Genomic DNA, 25,363 nt, shown 5'->3' with positions numbered 1-25,363 from the left:
TCGTTAAATATACGTAGTCAAGCCTGTATTATCGTATCCTACTGATGATATCGTATCCCTGTTGCGAGAACGTATCCCTGTTGCGAGATCGTATTTTTGTGGCGAAATCGTATCCTACCAAGTGGAATTTTCGTATAAATGTGTGTCCTTCTCGTTTAATATGTTTCCTTTTTTATTGTGCTTCCCTTTTTATTGTGCTTCCAAATGTGGTTTCTTTTTTATTGTGCTTCTGACTCTGCTTCCTCTTTGTCGAATGTGCTTCTAAATGTGCTTTCTATTTGTATTGTACTTCTGAATGTTCTTCCGTTTTTATTGTACTTCCAAATGTGCTTCCGGTTGTGCTTCCTTGTATTGTATGTACTGTGTGTATATTTCGTGTCCTGTATGTGTGTTGCGTGTCCTGTGTGTGTGTTAAGTGTCCTGTATGTATATTGCGTGTCCAGTGTGTGTACTGCGTGTCCAGTGTGTGTACTGCGTGTCCATTGCATGTCCAGTGAGTGTAAGTACTTCGTGTCCATTGCGTGTGTGTGTTGCGTGTCCAGGGCGTGTATTGCGTGTACATTGTCTCCTGTTTGTGCACTGTTTGTCCATTGGGTGTCCTGTGTGTACATCGCGTGTCCACTGCGTGTCCTTTCTGTCGAGTGTGTGTATATTGCGTGTCCACTGCGTGTCCTTTTCGTTGATTGTGCATCGTCAATTCTGTAGTCTGGACATGATTGACCTCGTGATTCGGAGACGTCTGGTCTATATACCTGACATTGTACATGGCCTGGTTGAAAGGTATTCCAAGTATCGTAAAATTGGACTTCCGTGGTAGGCACAGCAACAACATATTTATTTCGTCGGAGAGGTATCTTGTATAGAGTCGTTTTTCATAGAGAGAATGATTAATAAACTCCAAGAAAGTTGATGGGAATCAGAATTAGAATTTTTATTTTAAGATTTATGTACTCTTATCACTGGCCGATAACGAAACCAAGGACGTAAATCTAACGAATCAATCATTATTTTAATAAGTGTTTTGATATTTTTTTTCGAATAACTAGGTTAGTTATTACGAATTGTCAAGAAGGCGGCCATATCGGCTTAATGGATGCTGGTAGACTAGGAACCTATACTGGTTTTAGGATTTTTCTCCATATTTTATTAAATAAGTAATTTTTACGTAAAATACAATTTTTGCAACGACCAGGGTTCGAACCAAGCACAGTAATCGATTGAATCAATCATTATTTTGAGTGATATTTTTGAAGAATTTTGGAATTTGTTCAGAATTTATAACTTAATAAATTAGATATTCAACATGACGGCCAAATGTCAATATGGCGGACGCCACAGTAATAAATGATAACTGCACTCTAGCGGACACAAATTAAACTAATATGGCGGCAACGCACTCTATCAGACGTAAGCAATATGTCGGATCCAAGATGGCGGCCTCCAGCAGGTGAAAACAAGATGGCTGTCATGACGTCATACTGAATGATGTAATATATACATTGATATTAATGGTGGGTGGTCCGTCTGTCGGCAGATTCAGTGGAGGAAGGATCCAAGCCATTTTTAATCAAATGACCTTATCGGGTTCGAATCAAGGACTCTATGTTGTGAGTGAGTTTTTTTAATAAAACTGTATTTAATTTTTTATTTAAAAAATTTATATCGTTAAAATTTGATAATAAATACGGATTTTTAAAATGGCGGCCGTAGCGAAATATCAACGATTACGTCATATACATACAAGAATTCACGATCGTTACAAAAATTGCAGTGTTTATACTCAAGATGGCGAGCGTAATTAAAAGTGTAACATTCTAGAATCCAAGATGGCGGGCGTAACGAAAAGTGCAACCATGACGGTCAAGGTCAAAGCTCCCTTCCAGAGATTTATTGGAGGCTTGCCCATGGGGAATTTAAGCCTCAATGGGAACATTGCGAATGTTTCTGGAATAAAAACGGAATATTTTTCCTCTAAACGGGAATTTTACCCTCGAATTAGGGAAATTTCTATTAATTTTGATACATTTTTGATAAATTTTGTGACGTCAGAGTGAACGGTCAAAGACCGGCACCACGCTCCAAGCTCCGGCTCCAGTGCCAGAACATACTTTCATATATTACCCCTGTTCTTACATTCTTATTTGTTTGTTTTGTTCCCCGCAATTACCATCCAATAAAGTACTTTTGCTAACATGGGAGACAAGGGGTGGCTACATCTGCGTGATTTATTACATGGTAACCTAGTAAAGTTCATGGTCTGCGCTGTGTTTATTTGTACGCCCATAACAGTGCTAAAGTGTAGTGTTTGCATTGTGGAATCAGTTGCAAATGACGGACAGTATTTTATGTAAATGGCTTTGTTTAACGACGGACATTCAAATTAACACTTTAACTAAACCATCATCAAGCGTGGTCAAGTACCATTGCCGCATTGCTTTGAGCGTAACAATATGGCAATAATGTGGCAAAAAAATAGTAACTTCAACTACGTCACAGAACGCCCTCCTAACTCCATGATGGCAGTTGACATATCTGTCTCTTCAACTGATTCTATGGCCGCGCCCTTATGAGCACAAGACTACAGCATGTCTCATCCTGAGCTTGGAGTGTGCATTTTAACGGGCATTTACTTTCTCTTTACAATGCAATATTCCTGCCATTAACGCTGTCCTTGTTTCGGTGTGCTCTGTAGCTAGATTTACGCAAAGAGCATAAAAGTTTTAGACTCAACTTTATAATGCAATGAATTTTTTTTTTGACGTGACGTCTAATAAATCTATGAACGCCGGCTGCACGCACGAAAAAGTGTCCCGTTACGCACATTGTCCCGTTTCACTGTGTCCCGTTACGCGCATTTTATATTGCTCTTTGCTAACCTGAACCTCCTAGCATTGCGATCGAGTCCGTGGCGTAATTCTGTTTTCATGCATTTCAATGTAACATTTTCATTGATCTTTGCTAACCCGTTACTCCTAGCATTGCTGCAAAGTCCGTGGCGCAAATATATTATTTTTGACTGCATTTTGGTGTTGGGTAAGCCATTTTCCTTCACATCATCCTTGAAACACTCCCATTCGTTTCCTACTTTTCCTATCATATCCTATCCTTAACAGAATAACACAGATTGGAAGAAGTTAAATAGCAAACATGTATAAAAGTTACAGTTAAAATAATATCTTCGTTAAAGTAATAAACATATTTGAATTAATGAGTGCAAATATAATTAAATTTATCAATTAAATTGTAGATTTCATTTCACTCCTTCTTTGTATCCATACAAAATACTGATAATTCAATAAAAGTTATTCAATTTTATTCATAAAAGTATGCAATCATTTCATCAATGTTTTGTTATGACGTCACGTTAAATTATCGTCCGTAAACCGACTTTACAGACAACCAATTTTTTTTATATATACTTAATGAATTTTATTTTGCTAATGAAATTTTGTAATGAAGATTTTGAAAATTCATTTACGTGTATTTCATCTAAAACACCATATGATAATACACAATTATTACTTCTAAGGAAACTTAACTTAAATACGCCCTCTTGGTTTCAAACATTTTTGCCATCAATTTTTGTTATTTTTTTAATATAGAATATTTAGTCACTGTTTGACTATAGCATATATTTAATGGAATGCCTTATTATTAATACCAGTGTTCGACTGATACAATAAATTTTTACTGTGGGATAATAATTTGTGTTTAGAATTAATACTTTTTTCTTAGATAATGTAAACAACTATAAAAACACTGTCAAAGGACACAATTTTATGGTCTTACATATATTAATAAATAGTAAAAATAAACAATAAAAAAATCATGTAAGCGAGGCTTTGAGTACTCGCCAGAGAAATTTAACATCTAACCTCGGTAACGAGCAAATTCATGTGTTCTCATGTTGCAAAAACACTTATAATACGAAACTGAGATACAAAATTTCACGTAAGATACTCTTAAAATATCTCCAAGCGTGATAAATACATAAGCGAATTGTGTTTACAAATACATTTATTGACACCAATCACAAGTAGTTTCCGCAACCCGCCGCAAGAATTCGCTGCCGGAGCAGCAACGTCGATTAGCGATTTTATTCAATTTGCAAGGCGAAAATTTTAACTATATAATGAAACGGCTCCGATAAAAGCGAAAAATACTTGTATAAACTACTAAACCCTGGCTTTGGACTTGATTTTGGACAAGGAAATTTATTATAATATTGCCCATCTTGTTAAAATTCACTAAACAGTTAATACTAATAAAGATTCCCTTTGGCTTTGTGAACTTTGGTTCGCACCATCCGCCTCTTCAAAAAAAATATTAAAGCTTATAGCAATTAACGATGGTACAAAAAAGTAAGTTTTTTTTTTTTTAATTTAACAAGCCGGGTACCTAGTAGGAATGTAACAACATTGGGCACCAATTGCTCTGCACTGCAATCTAAGAGTGGGACAGGCTATAGAAACGCAGAAACGGACACGGGTGCACCGCGGGGAAGTTTGGGCGGCGACAGGACAGGACTCGTCCCCCTCCCCGCGCCCTTCATATCCGCCGTCATCGGTTAAAGGAAGAGGAGGGGCGGGGGCGGGGCGGGAGGAACCCTTTAACCACCGCGACAACGCTGGCATTAGCGGGCGCGACCCTCTCATCCACGCATCGTAACTGCGTCGCCCTTCCCGCGGCCTGCTTATTGGCGGGCTCTGTCCCGCGGGCACCGATCCTGGCGTGCTTCAAGGTCTCGAGGCGCACTGCTCAGAAAATACACCATATGTTCCAACATTTTTAACGAAGAAATTACGTGGAATAAACCAGATAGTTAGTTCTTCGTCAAAACTACGCCGTGTTCCAACTTTCTAGTTCCGTGCTCCGCTGTAAACAGGGCAAACAGGCAAGTGTAAGGGAGAAGAACGTTCTTGCTGTTGACTTAACCAGTTTTCAAATGTTTTTGTGGTATACCGAGCGTTCTTCGTAAAACTATCGTGAAATTTTTAACAGTGTGTATTTATATTTTTAAAAAAGTAACACAGAACATGGGCCATTTGACACATGACTTCCAACGTACTGATTCACAACTACGCATAGTAGGCCTACGGTCGTGTGCATACGTCGGGAGGTGGGGCCTTCCCTGGATCCCCCGCTGGCCGGCGCGCCTCGTTGCCTCGTCTCTAGCATCCTCGTAACAATATTTTATTTTTGTTACAGTTATACGTCGCAAAGCCAATGCGAGTAAAGTAATTTGCCTTTCGGCGGACGTTTGGAACTGTTATATATTAATTTATCATGATGGTACGTAATTACCGAGATAAATTATGTTCCTCAGGTAATTTCTGGTTTGAAAATTAATGATGGCAATTACTGAATAATTTACTACCGACAGGAGTTTATACAAACAGTACTACAAATGTGTTGAGGTCGATATTGTTTTTAAACGTAACAATTTATTATATGCTGAAAAATAGTGCTGCATGGTCAACTGTCGCGAAATAATAAGTACCGTATAGTTTACATTGAAATACGTAGCCGACTATTAAAAATGTCCGATACATCCATAAAATCTTTGGCTAAATGACCAAATTAAAAAAAAAATTTTTGTAGTTAAAATTTGGCGGACCACGCTGTATCATACACATAATACCACAATTACAATTCTAATCAGTGTTGTTTTACGAGGATTTGTTTATCTGTTTCTATGATTTTAAGAAATCATTATTTTTTATTGATTTAATGAATAAAGAGTTTTAAGACGAGGGCTACATAGAACGGTTAATCAAAAACTATATCCCAAATGATTTCAAGCTCTCAGTAAATGCTAGGACTGACAAACATTTGCCCAAGTTCATAAAAACAAAAACAAAATAAAGTTTTTTTAGTACAAAAAGTCTTTTATAAACAATTAAGTATGGTTACATTATTAGTTTATTTTAAATAATGTGCAAAAACACAGAATAATATAAGTAATACTGGAAACCACTATGTGGCCGACAAATAAATTGAAATCAAACAATATTCACTCACAATTTATATTTGAATCGCTAACCGCAGAACTGTAAACACATCCAGGTTGTTCAATTTTACAGTAATGTCAAAAGTTTAAATGCAGAATAATCCATTACTTAAATAAACCAATAATAAAAAAATAAAAAAACTTTGTGCACATCAAACACGTCTCTGTTAAGTCTGTGAAAAGCACAGTAATATATGTATTTTTTTTAATATTGCACTTGATCACTTTCAAAGGCTAGCGATTAATTTCTATAATACCAATTATTGTTGCTGGTGAATTTACTGTAAGCTTTAAAATTTTCGGGAAAATCACTAGCATACAGTCAGGGAACTATGCTTATGATTTTTTTGAAGGGAAAAAAAAAGACCTTACATTATAAATTGGCTCGCTGTTTTTTTTTTATTTTTTTTTTTTAATGTTTTGTGATTGGCCCTCGCTGCTTCAAGGTGGGCCACCAATGCCATAAATCGTTCATTCAGCGCAGCATGCAGTCGTTGGATTGTGGAGAGTGATGACCGGGAGAGTGAAAAGAAAGGGGAGGGGGAACAGATCCGCGAGATGCAAGGCTGACGAGCTCAAATGTGCAGCTTCCTTCCTCCCCCTCCCCATACGCCCTTACAATACGCTTGAGAAGTCCCTCTATCGGACCTCAAGTCGTGCCGGCCTCAAACAACGCAGGTCGTATTACAACCCTGTTCTACACTCCTCTCCCACAAGACGAGAGGTAAAAAGGTAAAATAAGCCTCGTACGTACACGAGTTCTGCCGCCAGTTTACAGGCTGTATCAGGTTCCTCTCCAGCCGACCCAGTTAGTGGGTTTTGTTTTCCTACTTGCCTGCCCCTCTCCCCTTCAAACAATACGGCTAATCGGCGCTCCATACAAACTGAATGCTGTTGAAGGAACCGCCAGGCTCGGGCAATATTTGTATTTGAGGACTAAAACCGAGATTCTAACACGACACCTCCCTCAAATTTGTTGTTCTATCACAAACCACTATATTAAAGATTCGGTATGTTATGTTGTTTTCAAGTGTTTATGCAAGTAACAAACAGACGGACAAAGTAGAGATAGCTGGAGGTTTAGACTGTTACAATGTATGTGCGTGCATTTTTTGGAACTTAGTTATGAACATGTTAAAATTTTATTGTTAAATATCTTATTTCCAGTAAAATATAAAACATTTTTTTTTTTAAATTACGATTTTTTTTTTTAATACTGGAAATACGCGAGACGTACAAACACAGATACTTTTACTTGCGTACCTGCACACGTTACTTGCTGCTAGGGCAGACCTCGTGCATTGTAATTTTATTAATTTTTTGTAAATAGAACATAAATATTCATGTAAAATCACAGATATCTGTACATTTACATGAAAACAACTGCATCACTATAAAATACTGTTTGCAGTAATACTGGGTTCGGATTCTTACCCAGGCATGTATGCTTTGTGTTGTCACAGTACCTCCAATAGTTTAAGTTATTTGTAAACCGTTCCCTCGATAGCTTCCCAGTATTAACTTCTCACATGAATAAGCATAATAAAACAAAATAAAGCCCAATTATTTAATATCCTATTATTTTTCTTGCAATTTAAAAAAATGCTTGAATGAAACATGAATTAAAATATAAAATTAGGCGCCAATTTTCGGAAGTAATATTATGTATTATCTCCAAAAAGTACTTCATATATGAAAAAATACCATAGCCATGTGTTGTATTTCTTTTCCGGGAAAAGCAAGTCCTACATACATGGACTTATATCCTACTTCAGGCAGATTCGGACACGGCCTTATTCTGGAGTGGTGAGTGTGGACACAGCCGCTGGCCCTTCGTGGATGAGAAGTTCGCATCCTACATCTTCTCATTTCACGTGGAGATACGTACGTGAGACAAGAGAGACGCCAAAGGACCCAGGGTCAGACTGAAGTTAAAACCTTCCGAAGGGTCAGTAAAGAGGTCCTGGGAGTACATTCCGCTAACAAGCTCCTTAAGGGCGATTAGACCCCTCCATCAGGTCAACAAACCTAGCGTTTCACGCTATTTTTAAGTAAAAATTCGTTGACTGGTAGAGTTTACTACGACAGTTGTCGCCCGCCCGTCGGTTACTTCTTCCCGGCAGTTACGTACAAGCTGGAGTTTGTTGGTCACTCACGTCGAATTTTTAGGGAATTAAACATGCCTGTGAAGATGTATATGATGACATGTCATTTTATTTCGAAAATCTGTATAAAAAACTAGAGGTTGAAATTGTAGCAAAATATTTGTAAAAATAAGACTAAGCAATGCCCTTTAAGTGCCTAAAGTGGATATAATAGTCTGTTCTGTGAAATTTGTCTCAAATTTGATGCTCTCAAAAATAGTACCAATGGTACCCTTTTCTTAATTTTGGTTTGCAAAGCATCACACGATGTTTCTTAACGAACACTGAAAATCTCATGAAGTTGTTAAAAACAGTGGCAGAAGGATAGTTACGTAGAACAATGGTATTACAATGGCACATTCAAGATCACAGGCATGTTATAAGCACTCGAATTGTGGATGTAGTTATACGAAGACGGTTTCCTTCAAGTACAAGTAATGGCGACGCCATCAAACTTTGCAGCAGACATTTTCACCTATATAATTAAACTGTAAGTAATCATGGTGCTGACAATCTTCCTTCTGCCGAACCCCTTGACTTCTGCCTTTTTTTTTCTGTTCCATTTAACGTTTTGACGTGAATTCGATGAATCTTATGTTTCGTACGGGGGATCATGACAGAATTTTGGCGAAACGAGAATAGGGATACATTCGGGGCTAATAATAACTATACGACCACAGAGTTCGCTCTGATGGTAACGATAAACGCTGGCGCTAAAGCGTAATGACGTAACCGTGCGGCAGCGAACGCTAAAATGCGTAGTAGGCGCAGCTAGCGTTCAGTCGCAAGCGAGCTAGCAACGAAAGTACTTGGTCGATTTGCTCCAAACAACTTTTATTCTTTACATTTGAGTGTAAACTATGTTTTTTTTTTTCAAACTAATATTTCGTGCACAATTTTTTTTTTACGCAAGCAGCAATAAATAATGCCCAAAACAAAAATGACGAAATCGAAGAAGCTACGAGTAAGCAAGTTTCTAACCGGCCACCTAGACTTCCTCTATGGATGCAGAAAGAAGCAGCCCAGGCAGAAGCCACGGTCTAGGCCCAGGCCCGGAGGTGAGCGCCGCCTGCAGCTGCAGCCAACTGCTTGGCCCGACCAGCGATAACACAGCGAGTATAGACTCACTGGCCGTGGACAACACTGAACTCGTATCCTACTTTGGAACTTAAATCGAATTAACGGGGGAAAAAAAAAAAAAAAAAGCTCTAGTCGTTTCGAATTCTACCCACCCCTTTCATCTACCCCCTTATATCATCAGTCTTTGTCAGATAAAGTTACATGACAAAAAACAGTATGCACCGTTGTAATTTTTTACGTAACCAACACTACTAGCGTGAAAAATACAATGGATATATTTTTTCAAAAATTTTAAATGTTACTGTGTTTCAAATTTATACAAAGTTGTTCACATCCCTTAAGTTTTATTATTGTGTTAAGTATTATTAATGGCTTACTAATTTGTGATTAAAACACATATCAAGTTTAAGACATGTTAAGATACGGCATAGTATGTAAAATTACTGATGGCTACTGTTTTGCAACCAAGGTTTTGTCAATTTTCCTGTAATGTCCAGGTTTCTAAGACAATTTTTCAATTCCCTGAGTTTTCCTTTTTTTTTTTTTTTTTCCAGATTTTCCATGTATGCGGAAGCTCTGAGTAATTTTATTCGCTCGTCATCTCCCTGTGGTCAATGCCTAAGCCTCATTCAGGCCTTCAGGAAGGCAGATTATTTGTCAGCTGTTTTGCCCGGTAAATCGACATACGGAACCTTCGGCTGGGGCCGGAGACACGAAATTCGATCTGTCAACAATGGCTGAGGCGGTTCCAGACTTTGTGGCGCCTTAATATTTTGGAGAGGAGCCTTACCGAGTTGTTAGAAGGGGGAGGGGAATGAAATAGCTCCCAAAAAATGGGGGGAGTTCCTTAAAGCAACGTTTTGAACCCATAAGTAATTTAAATTTCTAAGATGGTTTTACTAATTTATTTAGACTTATATGTTGAAAGCATGAAAAAATAATCAGAATAATAAATATGATTTTAGCACTATTAATATATTTGCATAAATTATGTTTACGTTACATACATAGGCCTAATGAAAATAATTTTATCAAGAGCAGAATTTCTTTCCGGGGGATGGTGAAATAGAACCACTTTTACCGCTGTTTGCTTTCAAATTATTTCCTTAGTGGTGGGAATAAAAAGAGTTTGTTAAAAGGATTTTGGGGTGTTATACACCCCGCCCCCTCCCTGGATTCTACACTTTAATGACAGTAATTTTACATTATAGGTGCGTCGGTGATAAATACCATATTTCTTATCATATTGTTACGAACGCAGACAGGGCCGCGACACGCGCCAGGTTCCGAGCTGGCTGGCGGCTCTGCCAGGCAACTGGCGTCATACGTCGTGTCACGTGCCGTCAACTGACGTAAGGCGTGCTACGCGTGCCTGGCCCAATAACAAGGATCGTCACTACTTCCCCCCCCCCCCCCTCATCGTCGTCCTGCGTCCACACTGTTATCTATCGCTGAGCGGCCTTGGGAATTTCGCGGGTGCCGAACGGAGCGGCGTGAATGAACGCCGCATTTCTGGACTGTTCGGGCGTCGGGTCGACCCGGGATGACGCGACTCGTCACTGCCACTCTCGTCGGTTCTGGAAAGACAACCTACTATTACTTAAGCAGCAACGCCAGCCTCCACGGCAGTTCCGAGAGTTCCGGAGTTCCACGAGTGAAGGGAAGTGTGACAATGGCGAAGAGGGCAGCTCCAGTGAGGAGTGCGAACTGCAGAACTTGACAGACATTAAGTGACTTGAGAATAAACATTTTTAAGTGCCAGTGATTTGTGATCGTACATTTTTAAGTAAAAGTATTTATTATTAATGTAAATATAAGTAATTAATAAAACTGTAATAAAATTTAATTGGGATATCCCTTACGAACCCAGTTCTCCCCACATAGGTCATAACAATATTAACTTGACCCTAAGCTATATTTTGTTGTAATTACAATCACGTTTCGAAGAGAAAAGGCAAGTCGCAGGCAGCTGGTCGAGTGTAGCAATGTATGCACAAGAGTTGTGTACTGAGATAACGTCGTCACTACTCACGTACTACACGTCTCAGCCAGCCGTAGACGAAAACAAGTGCCTCATTCAAACCTTCAGGAAGGACAGATTAGCCTATATGTCACCGCCATTACATGCCATGTTAGCCAGGCCAGAAAAAAAAAGAATAGAAACATAGTGTGTTCACAAAAATTTTAAAGTAGGTTCATGGTTCGAATTTGGGTTCCAAAACTAAGACTGGTCAAATATAATTTATTTTCTTTTAGAATCCATTAATATTTTACATGAATTTATTGCTATCAGCAAAGTGTCTACACTGACCGCAATAAGCCAGATAAAAAATAAGATTTGTTTTGCATAGTCTATGAGCTACAAAGGCATAAATGTAAAATTGGAAGCAGGCAGATACTAAAAAAATAAGTTTAACACACGAGCTCATTTGAAAGTTCACTCTGATTTTCCAGCCTGTTTGCATTCGAGCCTATAATCAACCTACCTGAACACCATAATTACGGGTACCAAATTATTACTAGTCATTTTCACTGTCAGGCTATAACTGTTTTATGAATAAACTGTAAAGTTCACATTAGCAGACTCTTTATTACTGCACTAAAATAACTTACGGAAAGAGACAACTATATAGCATAACAAAAAAAAAATAGAACCTGTTGTAGGAATTTGCTGGCTAAAGTTAGGGAAAAAATAATATTAATCTACAGACAGGCACAACTTTAAACTATAAATGTAAATCATAAAAATTAAAAATTTTGCCAACTTAACGTTAACACTATTTGTACAAGTGATATTTCGAATAGTTTTACACACTGAAGCTTAAAAAAAGTCCTAAAAGATACTACTAAATAAACTAATAACGAGGTATGTAGGCTCGGCGCAACCCTGCAATATGTGGATAGACTACAGAGCGAAGAATAATTTTAGATATAGTTTTGGGCCCAAACATTTTACAATAACCATTCACACCACATTGTTTATTAATTTAGTTGCAACTATACTCTAACATAAATAGTGTATGTACGTCGGGAGTATTATTTACTGCATTTTGTTTAATACGATATCTTACAATGAAAATATGTTAATAATACCGCGCTAATAAAAGTATTGTAATTAGTTCACTAGGCCAGTAGGCTTAATAAAAAGATCTAATGAATGCGTAAATAAATTAAACTAAAAATAAAGTATTTGAATGTAATTTCAACTTAGCGCATATAAAAATAATTATCATGAAGTAATGAACTATCATGATATTTGTTTAGTATCATTTCAATTGAATTAATTCTGAGTTTGTGCGTTTTTACTTTGCATTAAGTACATAATTAAAGATAATGCTCTAGCTTTATTTTATCTTAGGTGGAGTTTATAAGACTTTAAATTAATATTTATAGTAAAATTATGTTGTAGACACATATATGCAGTTTATTGCATGTAATTGTAGTATTTATCAAAGCAAGCTACATGTATAATTAATATGGCACATTTGACGAGCCCTATAACTGGATAATCTTGTGCCCAGTACCCAGGTCTATTGGGCGATGAAATACAAGGCACAAGTGGCCTATGCTGATGAAGGTTAAGATAATAATACACCCGGACACATGGCCACAACTACAATACAAAGCCAAAAAGCTCCGTTGAGTACCTGCGGCTTGCCCTGGTCGTCGTAGCACCTAGTCCTGATGGTCCCTTCGTGGTGATCCTCCTCTACCAGCTGCGCCCGGGCGATGCCGCCGCCACACAACACCAGCACTAGCACTACCGCGCCCCCCATCGTCGGCGGGACCCACGTGCAAACACTCCCTAGCCACTCCGCCAAGTCCCCGCCTCTCTCCCTCGCTCGACCGCACCGCACGACTTCCCGCCACGCACTGCGGCCGGCAGTCCAGTCCAGCTGGGAGTCTGCGCTTTCCTCGGGGAGGGGGAAGACCGGGCCTGCGCGCGCACTCGCTCGCGCAAGCGCGCTTTCTCCAGCGACCGCCATTCATAGCGGTCGGCCGTGGTCCGTGAGCGAGAACGTAAACGTAGCAGATCATACTTCTTTTGCCCGAGCTGGCGAGCGTGATGCGCGCCTGTCGCCGAGAGGCGCTTTTTTCACCCTTTCCACAGGGAAATCGAGACTACTAGCTTCGATTTCTTAAAATTTAATTAATACCGGCGTCTTTCAGGCCATTAACGCATTGAGCTAATTTCGCGATGTATTCGGCATATGTTGGCAATGTTCACAAATATATTAACTATCTGGTAACTATACCGTGACAGCTGACATGCAGCCCATGAAAAGGTATTTACCGTATAAATTAATATAGAAGGCATAGCATTTTCTAACAAACTAGTTCAATGGTAAATTCATTTTGAAAAATACAGGTGAACATTGATAGCTTTCGTATGTGTGGTGCACATGTAATGGCCAGAAACATTTTGAAGTGAAATTTCTTTGCTGCTGCGGCTGCGATTTTCGAGCGTTAAAAAAAATTTCCATCTCATGAGAGGAATAGTTAGGTAGTTGGTGGGGTAACCAGAAGAGAAGACGACAAACGAGAGATAGAAATGACGCAGCACTTGCACACTTGCATGTTTGCACACTTACTTGCACACGTTCACACTCGCATACTTGCATTCTTTTAGCGCTTAATACTTTCATATATATATATATATATGTATGTATATACACACACGCGCGCGCACACACATACAGTAGAGTCTCGCTAATCCGGACTTGTCCGGACCGGACCCTGTCCGGATCACCGAAAGTCCGGATTAACCGTAATCAACTTTATAATGTATCAAAAACAAGTTTTATAGGCTAAAGAAAAAATCTTTATGCTTAAAGTCAACTGTGTTTTATTATAAAGTACTTAAGAAACTACGTACATATATGTAATTTATAAATAACACAATACATTAAATTTACATTTAATTTTTCGTTGAGTTTTAGCGCGAACGCTTGCAATGTTACGCCCGACAGCGGAACGCCTTAGGTTTGTTTGACTCGAGGTCTCTCGTGCTCCTCGGGAGTTGAAAGAGTTGGGAGCAAGTTGACCTGAGGGCAAAAAGAGTCGGTAACTTTTAATACACGAAGAAAACGCTATTTGTTGTAAATCAATGATGGCGGAAAATATAGCAGACATCGTGAGATATTTGTTTGGAAATTAAAATTAATCTGAAGATGAAGCTGCTATTGATTTACCATATATTGGACTACAAATTATTAGAGAGCTTGATGAAGGTAAAAAATATAAATATTGCTTTTTGACTTTAAACCGCCTGTTATGCATTAGCTAACCTGTACTAGGAAACGATTGCAAATCTTGTGATTGTTAAATAAAGGACGCCAAATAAGTTATATTGAAATGTTTTTCCGCTTCAATGTTGTCATCTATTAAAATATTACAGTCATCACCAAATGTAGCTTGATAACATATTGACTCCCTCGTCAAAGTCGCGCCAAAACAACCAGCAGACGACTTGCCCTCGCAACTCTTCCTCGAGAGGAGGAGCATCGAGAGCATGACCTGAGTGACCTGAGAGCAACTTGCCCCCGCGAGTAAAACGACCATCCGCCATACTGCTTCCGGATAAGGGCACCCCGAGAGTTGACAGGTCAAAAAGAGACCTCGAGTCAAACAAACCTCTTGTTCACGTTGTTGGCAAAAACAATGTACAAAGCCTCGTTAAAGTTTAATTTTTTTTAACGTGCTTCTGTTACCCAGACTGTCCTTACCATTTTGGCACAAAAATCTTCAATTTCTTTCCGATTTTTTTCCCCAATTAGAAACAGTTTGTTTTACACTCCTAAATCTTGCGCGATTCTAGTTAATGATTCACCCGCATCAATAGGAAATAAGACTTGGTGTTTTTGCTCCATTGTTACAGTCACTTTCTTACATTTAGTGCCATTACGTTGCTCTTAATAAGTGCACACAATACAACACTCGCACTGAATAAAAATAACTGTCACGAGTAACCATCGACTGAAGGGAAAGGGAACAAAACAAAACAACTCGCAGGTATAGAGTGAGTCACTTCTTGGAAAGCAGACGATGAGTGGAAAACTAGCGGTAAGACTCCCGGCAACTGAGGGCAAGAGGACCGTCTCTTAGAAATGTATTTTCTTATTTTCATTTGCACAATATTCTCTTTAATCATTTTTTTTAGATCCGTCTGGATTAACCGGATGTCCGGTCTAGCGGGGTCCGGATTAACGAGACTCTATTGTGTGTGTGTGTGTGTATATATATATATATATATATATATATATATATATATATACATATATATACATATACACATACATACATAAATACATATATAATCTGCGACTTCAGCCAAAGATAAATGTGTCCAAATCAAATAATAAGCAATAAGTTTCACTTCTGTCGCGCGTGTACTCCAAACACGCTTTTTTAACAATCACTTATTTTTGTTAGTCGCGCGTGTAAATAAACCGCGTGGTCATAAAAAATTAACATATTTTTTTTTATCGTATCACGTTCTTCGCGTCGCGTCCGTCGCTCTATTGCGAGTCCTGCATCAATGGCCGAGGGGGGGGGGGGGGTGGAATAAATATAATCCTTCCCTTCCATTAGGGCCGTAGAGAGAAACCAAGGGGCCGGAGACAATTTTCTCGGGCCCCCTCCCATTACTTAATGTAACTACAATTTTTCCAACCCCACATTCAAATAAAAAAATTTCTAAAGACTGTGAACGTTTCAGTGGCCATGAATGTAAATGTGATATGCCCGTATCGCGTAACCTGTAAGGTAACAATAAACTTGCCATTTTCGTCATACTATCAGGGTTAACACGTGCATTACACACACACACACACACACACACACACACAATCTCAATCGGGACCTTGTACCCGGGCCACGGGGACTGCCCCTCCCGCCCAGGCCCGTGGCTTCCATCTTCCCCGGCGTGGGCGCGGAAGATAACCACACATCCTTCCGTTCTTCCCTTCGGCATTCGGATATCGCCGGCCTCGGCGTTGCTCATTAGCCAGAGGAAGTGACGTACTTCTCCCGCACTTATCTGCCCGACAAAAAAATAAACGGCAACAAGCGACAGTCGCTTCGTCATTAATTTTCAACTCATAATTTTTATTATATTATGATAGAATAAGCAATAATTTTAGAAAACAACATTTACGTAACCTAAAATAACTCTTTTTAAGCATTTTTTTACATACATTTATCACGGGTGAGTTAAATAAGTAATTATAATTTTTTTAAAGAAACAATTGCATCACGATAATTATAATTTCCTACTACAAAATTATAAATAAATATAAACAGTGCCCAACTCCCGCAAAAGCGGCACTCTACTCTACTCTGGCTGTTACGCAAGTAAAGGCCCATCTACAACAGTGCGAACCTGTGGGCGGTCCGTGTCCTTATCCTAATGTGATTGAAGTCACATTGCCGAACGTAAAACTGCCCTGTCTACAATTGTGATGTCCGATGACCGAATCTACTGATTTCCAAAGCAGTGACCAGCGCGCATTTAATATAAAACACCAATATAAGTGTTTTCTGATTATTTTTGTTGTTTTGATGGATTGTTAATAAATGTTCGTTTAACTTGGAAAAATTTAGGATTTCAATAATACTTAGTTATTCGGTAAAGCAAAAGTAAATGCTAAAAAATTAATTCGCATGTTCGGCCTTTGAAAACCGCCATCCGCAAACGGGCAGCACTAATCAATATTTCGTCTTGTTCTTCTTGGCTTCCTGTTCCTACCACATCTTCCGTTATTTTCCGTTTACCCTTTTTTGAACGGGAACCGGAAACTGTAAACATCTCGAGTGTTCATATTCTACTCTTTAAAAGGACACAAATTGGGACAAAAAGTTAAAGTTGACCAATGTATTCGGACTATTACCCACACTTCCTATGACATCAGAGAATGGTCCAATCAACGATCAGTGTGCGTCGGAAAGAGTTTTGGCTCTTTTCAATTGTAGACAGGTCTTAAAAATATAAAAACATATTCCTCTCCGATGCCACGACCGTTCTGTGTTTTGTCGTATCGACAACATTGCGGTCATTCTTGTGCGCACGACCTGCTGTTACGGTTATTTATTTAATAGTGAATCCAGCAGAGAAGCCTTCGGAGTCGTCAGTGGATGGCAATGGCATGATATAGTAGAAGTCACTTTTTTACCTCACCATCATCATATTGTAACACCTAGAACATTATATATTGGTGCCTGACCATGCCCGTGTGATGGTTAATAGGTATGAGCAGGTGAGACGCAAAACTGCCCTTTTCCATAAATTGAAAAAAAAAAACGTTTCTATAGAATTTGTAAAGTAAGAGTTCCCCTTCATGTATAGACAATATTGTTGTGTTTCTAAAGTCTTCTTTTCCCACGATAATTGTGAGTTGAAGAATGTAGTTCGTTGCAAAACTCTCCTATTCCAAGTGCCAGTAAGTTACATAACTGTCCTTTTCCAGTTTCTTACAATTTGTTTCAAAACTGTCTTTATCCTACATGTTTTAACATTAGTAGATGTATATAGTATGTATGAGGGCACCAGTGGGTGGTGGGGGATCCGGGGATCCGATCCAGACACCTTAAGGCTTCGCTTCATCACCCATGTTGGATTACGTCACTTCCGCCGGCCATACACGCACGAAAAAGTGTCCCGTTTCGTTCATCAGCCATGTACGCACGAAAAAATGTCCCGTTACGACGGACAGACCAGCTCGCCAGGACGTCTCGCTATGAAAAGTATTAGGCGGTAATAAACAGCCAGGAGGTAACGAATATAAGCCTACTTCTACACGTGTTATGAACGCCGGATACATACGGCCAGGCAACCGTGTGTTTTGGCGCGCTCTACTTCCACGACGCGCAACGGCACCGGCAAGTTTTTATTACTACCTCCTCTCAAGTTCTGATCTCCTAATACTTCACAGCAGAGAAGCGCTGTTGGTCGGAGCCCGTAGGTACTTCCTTCGCACGCCTAACCTAACCTAACCTAACCTAAACTAACCTCACCTAACCTAATCCATATGCTAATCTATGATAACCTAACCTAACATAACCTAACCTAACCTAACCTAAACTAACCTAACCTAATCCATATGCTAATATATGCTAACCTAACCTAACCTAACCTAAACTAAACTAAAATAAACTAAACTTAAAAAAACTAAACTAAACTAAACCTAACCTAACCTAACCTAACCTAAACTAAACTAAAATAAACTAAACTAAAATAAACTAAACTAAACCTAACCTAACCTAACCTAACCTAATCCATATGCTAATCTATGCTAACCTAACCTAACCTAACCTAACCTAATCCATATGCTAATCTATGCAAACCTAACCTAACCTAACCTAAACTAAACTAAACTAACCTAACCTAATCCATATGCTAATCTATGCTAACCTAACCTAACCTAAACTAAACTAAACTAAACTAAACTAACCTAACCTAATCCATATGCTAATCTATGCTAACCTAACCTAACCTAAACTAAACTAAACCTAACCTTACCTAACCTACCCTACCCAAACCTAACCTAACCTAACCTAACCTAACCTAATCCATATGCTAATCTATGCTAACCTTACCTAACCTAACCTAATCCATATGCTAATATATGCTAACCTAACCTAACCTAAACTAAACTAAAATAAACTAAACTAAAAAAAACTAAACTAAACTAAACCTAACCTAACCTAACCTAACCTAACCTAAACTAAACTAAAATAAACTAAACTAAACTAAACCTAACCTAACCTAACCTAATCCATATGCTAATCTATGCTAACCTAACCTAACCTAACCTAACCTAATCCATATGCTAATCTATGCAAACCTAACCTAACCTAAACTAAACTAAACTAAACTAACCTAACCTAACCTAATCCATATGCTAATCTATGCTAACCTAACCTAACCTAAACTAAACTAAACTAAACTAAACTAAACCAAACCTAACCTAACCTAACCTAACCTAACCTAACCTAAACTAAACTTAACTAAACTAACCTAACCTAATCCATATGCTAATCTATGCTAACCTAACCTAACCTAAACTAAACTAAACTAAAATAAACCTAACCTAACCTAACCTACCCTACCCAAACCTAACCTAACCTAACCTAACCTAACCTAATCCATATGCTAATCTATGCTAACCTTACCTAACCTAACCTAATCCATATGCTAATCTATGCTAACCTAACCTAATCCATGCCAATCTATGCTAATCCATATGCTAATCTATGCTAACCTAACCTAACCTAATCCATATGCTAATCTATGCTAACCTAACCTAATCCATGCCAATCTATGCTAATCCATGTCAATCTATGCCAATCCGTATGCCAATCTATGCTAATTCGTATACCAATCTATGCTAACCTGTATGCCAATCTATGCTAATCCGTATGCCAATCTATGCTAATCCATATGTTAATCCATGCTAATCCATTTGCCATTTTGTATTTCTAGTAATTTCCACCAACTTCGAATCGTGACGTCACCGTTGCAATTTTCGTTACGGTCGCTATCTTGAAAATCCGCAATTTTTTATGTTAGAAAATCGGGAAAAATTTTAAAAATCATTTAAAAAATTAAATAATCGAATTAAATAAAAATCTTAAAAACCACTGTTGCAGTTATTGTTACGGTCGACATCTTGGATTATATAAATGTTGCATATTTCGTTACACCCGCCATCTTGGTTGAGTACCATATCATTCTTACACTTTTCGTTAAGACCGCCATATTGGGTCCTATTAATGTTACAATTATCGTTATGGCCGCCATCTTTAAATTTAGACGCCATCTTGAAAATCTTTATTTATTATCCGATTTTAATGAAAAAAAAGTTCAAAATTCATCAAAAAATTAACTTAATAGAATTCTGTTTATATCGATTCCCGTCCTTGATTCGAAACCGGCGAGGGCAAAAAATATAAAATCAACAGATCCTTCCTCCACAGAAGCCACCTTCAGACTGACCTACCTCCACCAATAACAAGGTATTTACCATCAGCTGGTATGACGTCACCACACCTTTGACCTTGACCTTTGACCTTAACCTTGAAACTTGACCTTGAAATTTAACCTTAACCTTGAAATTTGACCTTGACATTGATCTTTGACTTTGACCTTGATGTCCATCACGGATACGTCATTTTATGTTCAGTACATGCTAGTGGTCATTGCCACCATCATGTTTTCGTCTGCTGGAGGTCACCATATTGTGTGTACTTGTCTTACCATCATGCAAATTCTATTCTAACATGCTACAGTGCAGTAATAATTTATTATTGCTGAGGTGCCCACCATCTTGAAATTTGACCGCCATGTTGAAATCATGTAATTATTTAGTTAGAAATGCGGGAAAAATTCCAATAGTCTCCGAAAAAATCAATTATTAATTTACAAATTGAATCGATGGATCCATGTCCACGGTTCGATTCTTGACCAGTGACAGTTGTAACTAATTATTAAATAAATTTTAAATTCTTTTTTCCGTTACCTTTCGCGGAGTTTATTAATCATAAGTCAATATACCTAACCAAAGAATTAATACAGTGACGACCAGCCTATCATGAAAGTCTAATTTTTGAATAATCTGAATAACCTATAAGCCGTTCATGTACAAAACCGCACATAAAGAACAATTGTCTTCAGTCCATGAGACCGAGTCATGTCATTATCAGACGTATAGGCTAGTCATTTCAGGACCACATGACCTTCGTCGTTAGCTAATTATATTCAATTAATCCATCGTGACATTTTTATACATTCTAAAGGAGCAAGTAACCTTGAAAAATATTTTAGTAACACCAAGAGGTGATAAACTAGTAAATATTCAATCACTACATTTTGTACTACGCGCAATCAACAAAAAGGAAGCACCATCAACGAAAAGACAGCACCACCAACGAAAAGGCAGCTCCGCCAACGAAAAGGCAGCACATTTGGAAGCAACGACAACGAAAAGGCAGCAAAGACAGCAGCGACAACGAAAAGACAGAACATTTGGAAGCACCGACAACGAAAAGGCACCACATTTTGGAAGCACCGACCACGAAAAGTCAGCACCGCCAACGAAAAGTCAGCTCATTTGGAAGCACCGCTTTCGAAAAGACAGCACATTTGGAAGCACCGTCAACGAAAAGGCACGGACCGCAAGACCGGGCCATGAACAATGTCAGTCATATAGTCCATGAACACAGTACACACAGAAAAACGAAATGTACACCCAGTACACACAGGAAAACGTAATTTACACACAGGAAAACGGAATATACACACAGTACACACAGGAAAACGGAATGAACACACAGTACACACAGGAAAACGGAATGTACACACAGTAAACACAAGAAAACGGAATGTACACACAGTAAACACAAGAAAACGGAATGTACACACAGTACACACAGAAAACGGAACGTACACACAGTACACACAGGAAACGGTACGTACACACAGTACACACAAGAAACGGAACGTACACACAGTACACACAGGAAACGGAACGTATACACACAGTACACACAGGAAACGGAACGTACACACAGTACACACAGGAAACGGAACGTACACACAGTACACACAGGAAACGGAACGTATACACACAGTACACACAGGAAACGGAACGTACACACAGTACACACAGGAAACGGAACGTACACACAGTACACACAGGAAACTAAACGTACACACAGTACACACAGGAAACGGAACGTATACACACAGTACACACAGGAAACGGAACGTACACACAGTACACACAGGAAACGGAACGTACACACAGTACACACAGGAAACTAAACGTACACACAGTACACACAGGAAACGAAACGTATACACAGTACACACAGGAAACGGAACGTACACACAGTACACACAGGAAACGAAACGTATACACAGTACACACAGGAAACGGAACGTACACACAGTACACACAGGAAACAGAACGTACACACAGTACACACAGGAAACGAAACGTACACACAGTACACACTGGAAACGTATACACACAGTACACACAGGAAACGGAATGATCACACATACAGTAGCGGAAACACACAGGCTTAGTTGGAAATCAGAATACAAGAAATAAAAACATTAAATTTTTACTTTCAATATTTAATTACTTCTCAACATTACACAAATACAAGTAAAAGAAGCCATTATTGTATGTAGCCTGCTTTCCTCAGTTCTTTGAGTATGAAGGATATTTCTTTGATGCACGAATAGTTTCCTTCACAAAGCGAGCCATGTAGAAGTCTTAGCCGGTCAACCATTATGTTTGGATCTTTCCATGATGTGTAATCAATCTCTTCTACCACCATCTTACTTGCTTGTTTATTATAAATACTGTCAATATCACAATCATCCCAGTGATCATAATAAGCATTATCAGATTTATTTATTATAACACGACGTTTCCAACGTTTCGGTCTCAGGACATCGCCACATTCTTCGATCTTGTCAGCTCTAGGTGCTTCATCACAGTCTATACCTTTGTCAACAGCCTCAGATTACCGTATGAATTCGCTATCGATGATGTCGAAGTGTCTTCATCGTCTTCATGCTTCCTTTTTAGGAGTCCATCATTTTTACAAAGAATGGAGGATCTACTGAATATAGGCTTGAATGTATTCTCACTTTTCACGGTGTTGATACTGCCATTAGTTTCAGTCTTCCCGAAGCCATTAGCATCCTTCAATTTATGTTCTTTCTCACGATCGGGTGAGCTAATACCATCACGCTCAGGACAAGGAAAATTATTGTCGTAATGCAGATCACTCTTCTTTAGTCTAGTGGATCCATCAGTGTCCTCTATGCCGTAAGTAGTCTTGACTTTACATGTTCTACCATGTCTTTTTAAGCTGTCAATTCGTGTTAACAACCTGCTACAACGATTACAGCTTAACATGTTGCGTAGTGGGTTTCTAGCACAATCATTCTTCCCATGACGTCTAGCATTCCTTCTCATGGCAAAATCCTTGCCACAGTAACTACAGCGGCTTCCTTCCCATTCAGCTGCAGATAACAAACCACGATCCATGGTAGCTTCTGTGACTAATGCCAGATGCAAACTAAGAGTTTTAAATTAGATCCAATACTTAAATAGAAATTTTTTCATATTTCATCAGCGAGAGTTAATTTATCTCATACAAAAGTACTTGCTGCAACTAGTTCTGCTTTTCAACAACTGATGACGTCACGTATTGCTTGCAGGTAAATAATATTTAGTTCTTTAATGCAGGATGCGGGATGCTCACTAACGATCGCAAAAGAAAGATGGCTTCGCTAGACTCCAAGGAAAAGGAAGTTCGTCTTGCATGTTGGTGCTCCACAGATGTCTCATGGAGTAATATTAATTTGACTGAGTAATGATATTTTTTAATTCCACCTGATAAAAATATTGCAAGTTTTGATTTAGTAGCAGAAATTATCGAATTAAATGTAACTCCAAATAAAATGACATGTCTCATTAAGAGTAAAACTCCTTCATGGAGAGATCGGTTTCTCAGAATAGTCAGATACACTTGAAGAAACCACAGGAATGATTGCAAGAACACGGGAAAAACCATCAAAATATTGATAAGAATAATCAGGAGCACACGGAGAAAAACCATCATAATATTGACAAGAATTATCGGGAGCACACGGAGAAAAACCATCATAATATTGACAAGAATTATCGGGAGCACACGGAGAAAACCGACATAATATTGACAAAAATTATCGGGAGCACACAGAGAAAACCACCACACATTTTCTTGGATATCATTAAATTTAAAAAAAAAATTAAAAATAAAAATAAATTAATAAAAAATTTAAAACAAAAAAAATCTACAAAAAAAATACACTAAATTCTGGCTTGTACTAAAACTCTATCATTGATGAGCAAAGATAGAGTTTTAGTACAAGCCAGAATATTGTGTATTTTTTTTTGTAGATTTTTTTTGTTTTAAAATTTTTATTAATTTATTTTTATTTTTAATTTTTTTTTTTTTAATTTAATGATATCCAAGAAAATGTGTGGTGGTTTTCTCTGTGTGCTCCCGATAATTTTTGTCAATATTATGTCGGTTTTCTCCGTGTGCTCCCGATAATTCTTGTCAATATTATGATGGTTTTTCTCCGTGTGCTCCCGATAATTCTTGTCAATATTATGATGGTTTTTCTCCGTGTGCTCCTGATTATTCTTATCAATATTTTGATGGTTTTTCCCGTGTTCTTGCAATCATTCCTGTGGTTTCTTCAAGTGTATCTGACTATTCTGAGAAACCGATCTCTCCATGAAGGAGTTTTACTCTTAATGAGACATGTCATTTTATTTGGAGTTACATTTAATTCGATAATTTCTGCTACTAAATCAAAACTTGCAATATTTTTATCAGGTGGAATTAAAAAATATCATTACTCAGTCAAATTAATATTACTCCATGAGACATCTGTGGAGCACCAACATGCAAGACGAACTTCCTTTTCCTTGGAGTCTAGCGAAGCCATCTTTCTTTTGCGATCGTTAGTGAGCATCCCGCATCCTGCATTAAAGAACTAAATATTATTTACCTGCAAGCAATACGTGACGTCATCAGTTGTTGAAAAGCAGAACTAGTTGCAGCAAGTACTTTTGTATGAGATAAATTAACTCTCGCTGATGAAATATGAAAAAATTTCTATTTAAGTATTGGATCTAATTTAAAACTCTTAGTTTGCATCTGGCATTAGTCACAGAAGCTACCATGGATCGTGGTTTGTTATCTGCAGCTGAATGGGAAGGAAGCCGCTGTAGTTACTGTGGCAAGGATTTTGCCATGAGAAGGAATGCTAGACGTCATGGGAAGAATGATTGTGCTAGAAACCCACTACGCAACATGTTAAGCTGTAATCGTTGTAGCAGGTTGTTAACACGAATTGACAGCTTAAAAAGACATGGTAGAACATGTAAAGTCAAGACTACTTACGGCATAGAGGACACTGATGGATCCACTAGACTAAAGAAGAGTGATCTGCATTACGACAATAATTTTCCTTGTCCTGAGCGTGATGGTATTAGCTCACCCGATCGTGAGAAAGAACATAAATTGAAGGATGCTAATGGCTTCGGGAAGACTGAAA

The 25,363-nt window shown here is 38.3% G+C and overlaps 1 protein-coding gene across 1 annotated transcript in view; it reads right to left on the bottom strand.

Annotated features, from left to right (window-relative positions):
* The window catches only part of LOC134546223 (laminin subunit gamma-1), a 617,689-nt gene extending 604,588 nt beyond the window's left edge, over positions 1-13,101 (bottom strand). The window contains exon 1 of the mRNA XM_063388849.1: positions 12,882-13,101. Coding sequence (XP_063244919.1) covers positions 12,882-13,010 — 129 coding nt within the window. The 5' untranslated portion in view covers positions 13,011-13,101. The remainder of the gene's footprint in view (positions 1-12,881) is intronic.
* Between the last annotated feature and the right edge of the window lie 12,262 nt (positions 13,102-25,363).

The sequence above is a fragment of the Bacillus rossius genome, chromosome 1 (assembly GCF_032445375.1).
Source record: "Bacillus rossius redtenbacheri isolate Brsri chromosome 1, Brsri_v3, whole genome shotgun sequence".
Classification (NCBI taxonomy): domain Eukaryota; kingdom Metazoa; phylum Arthropoda; class Insecta; order Phasmatodea; family Bacillidae; genus Bacillus; species Bacillus rossius.
Note: the sequence above shows the minus strand (reverse complement) of the source record. Positions and strands in the feature narration are given on the sequence as shown.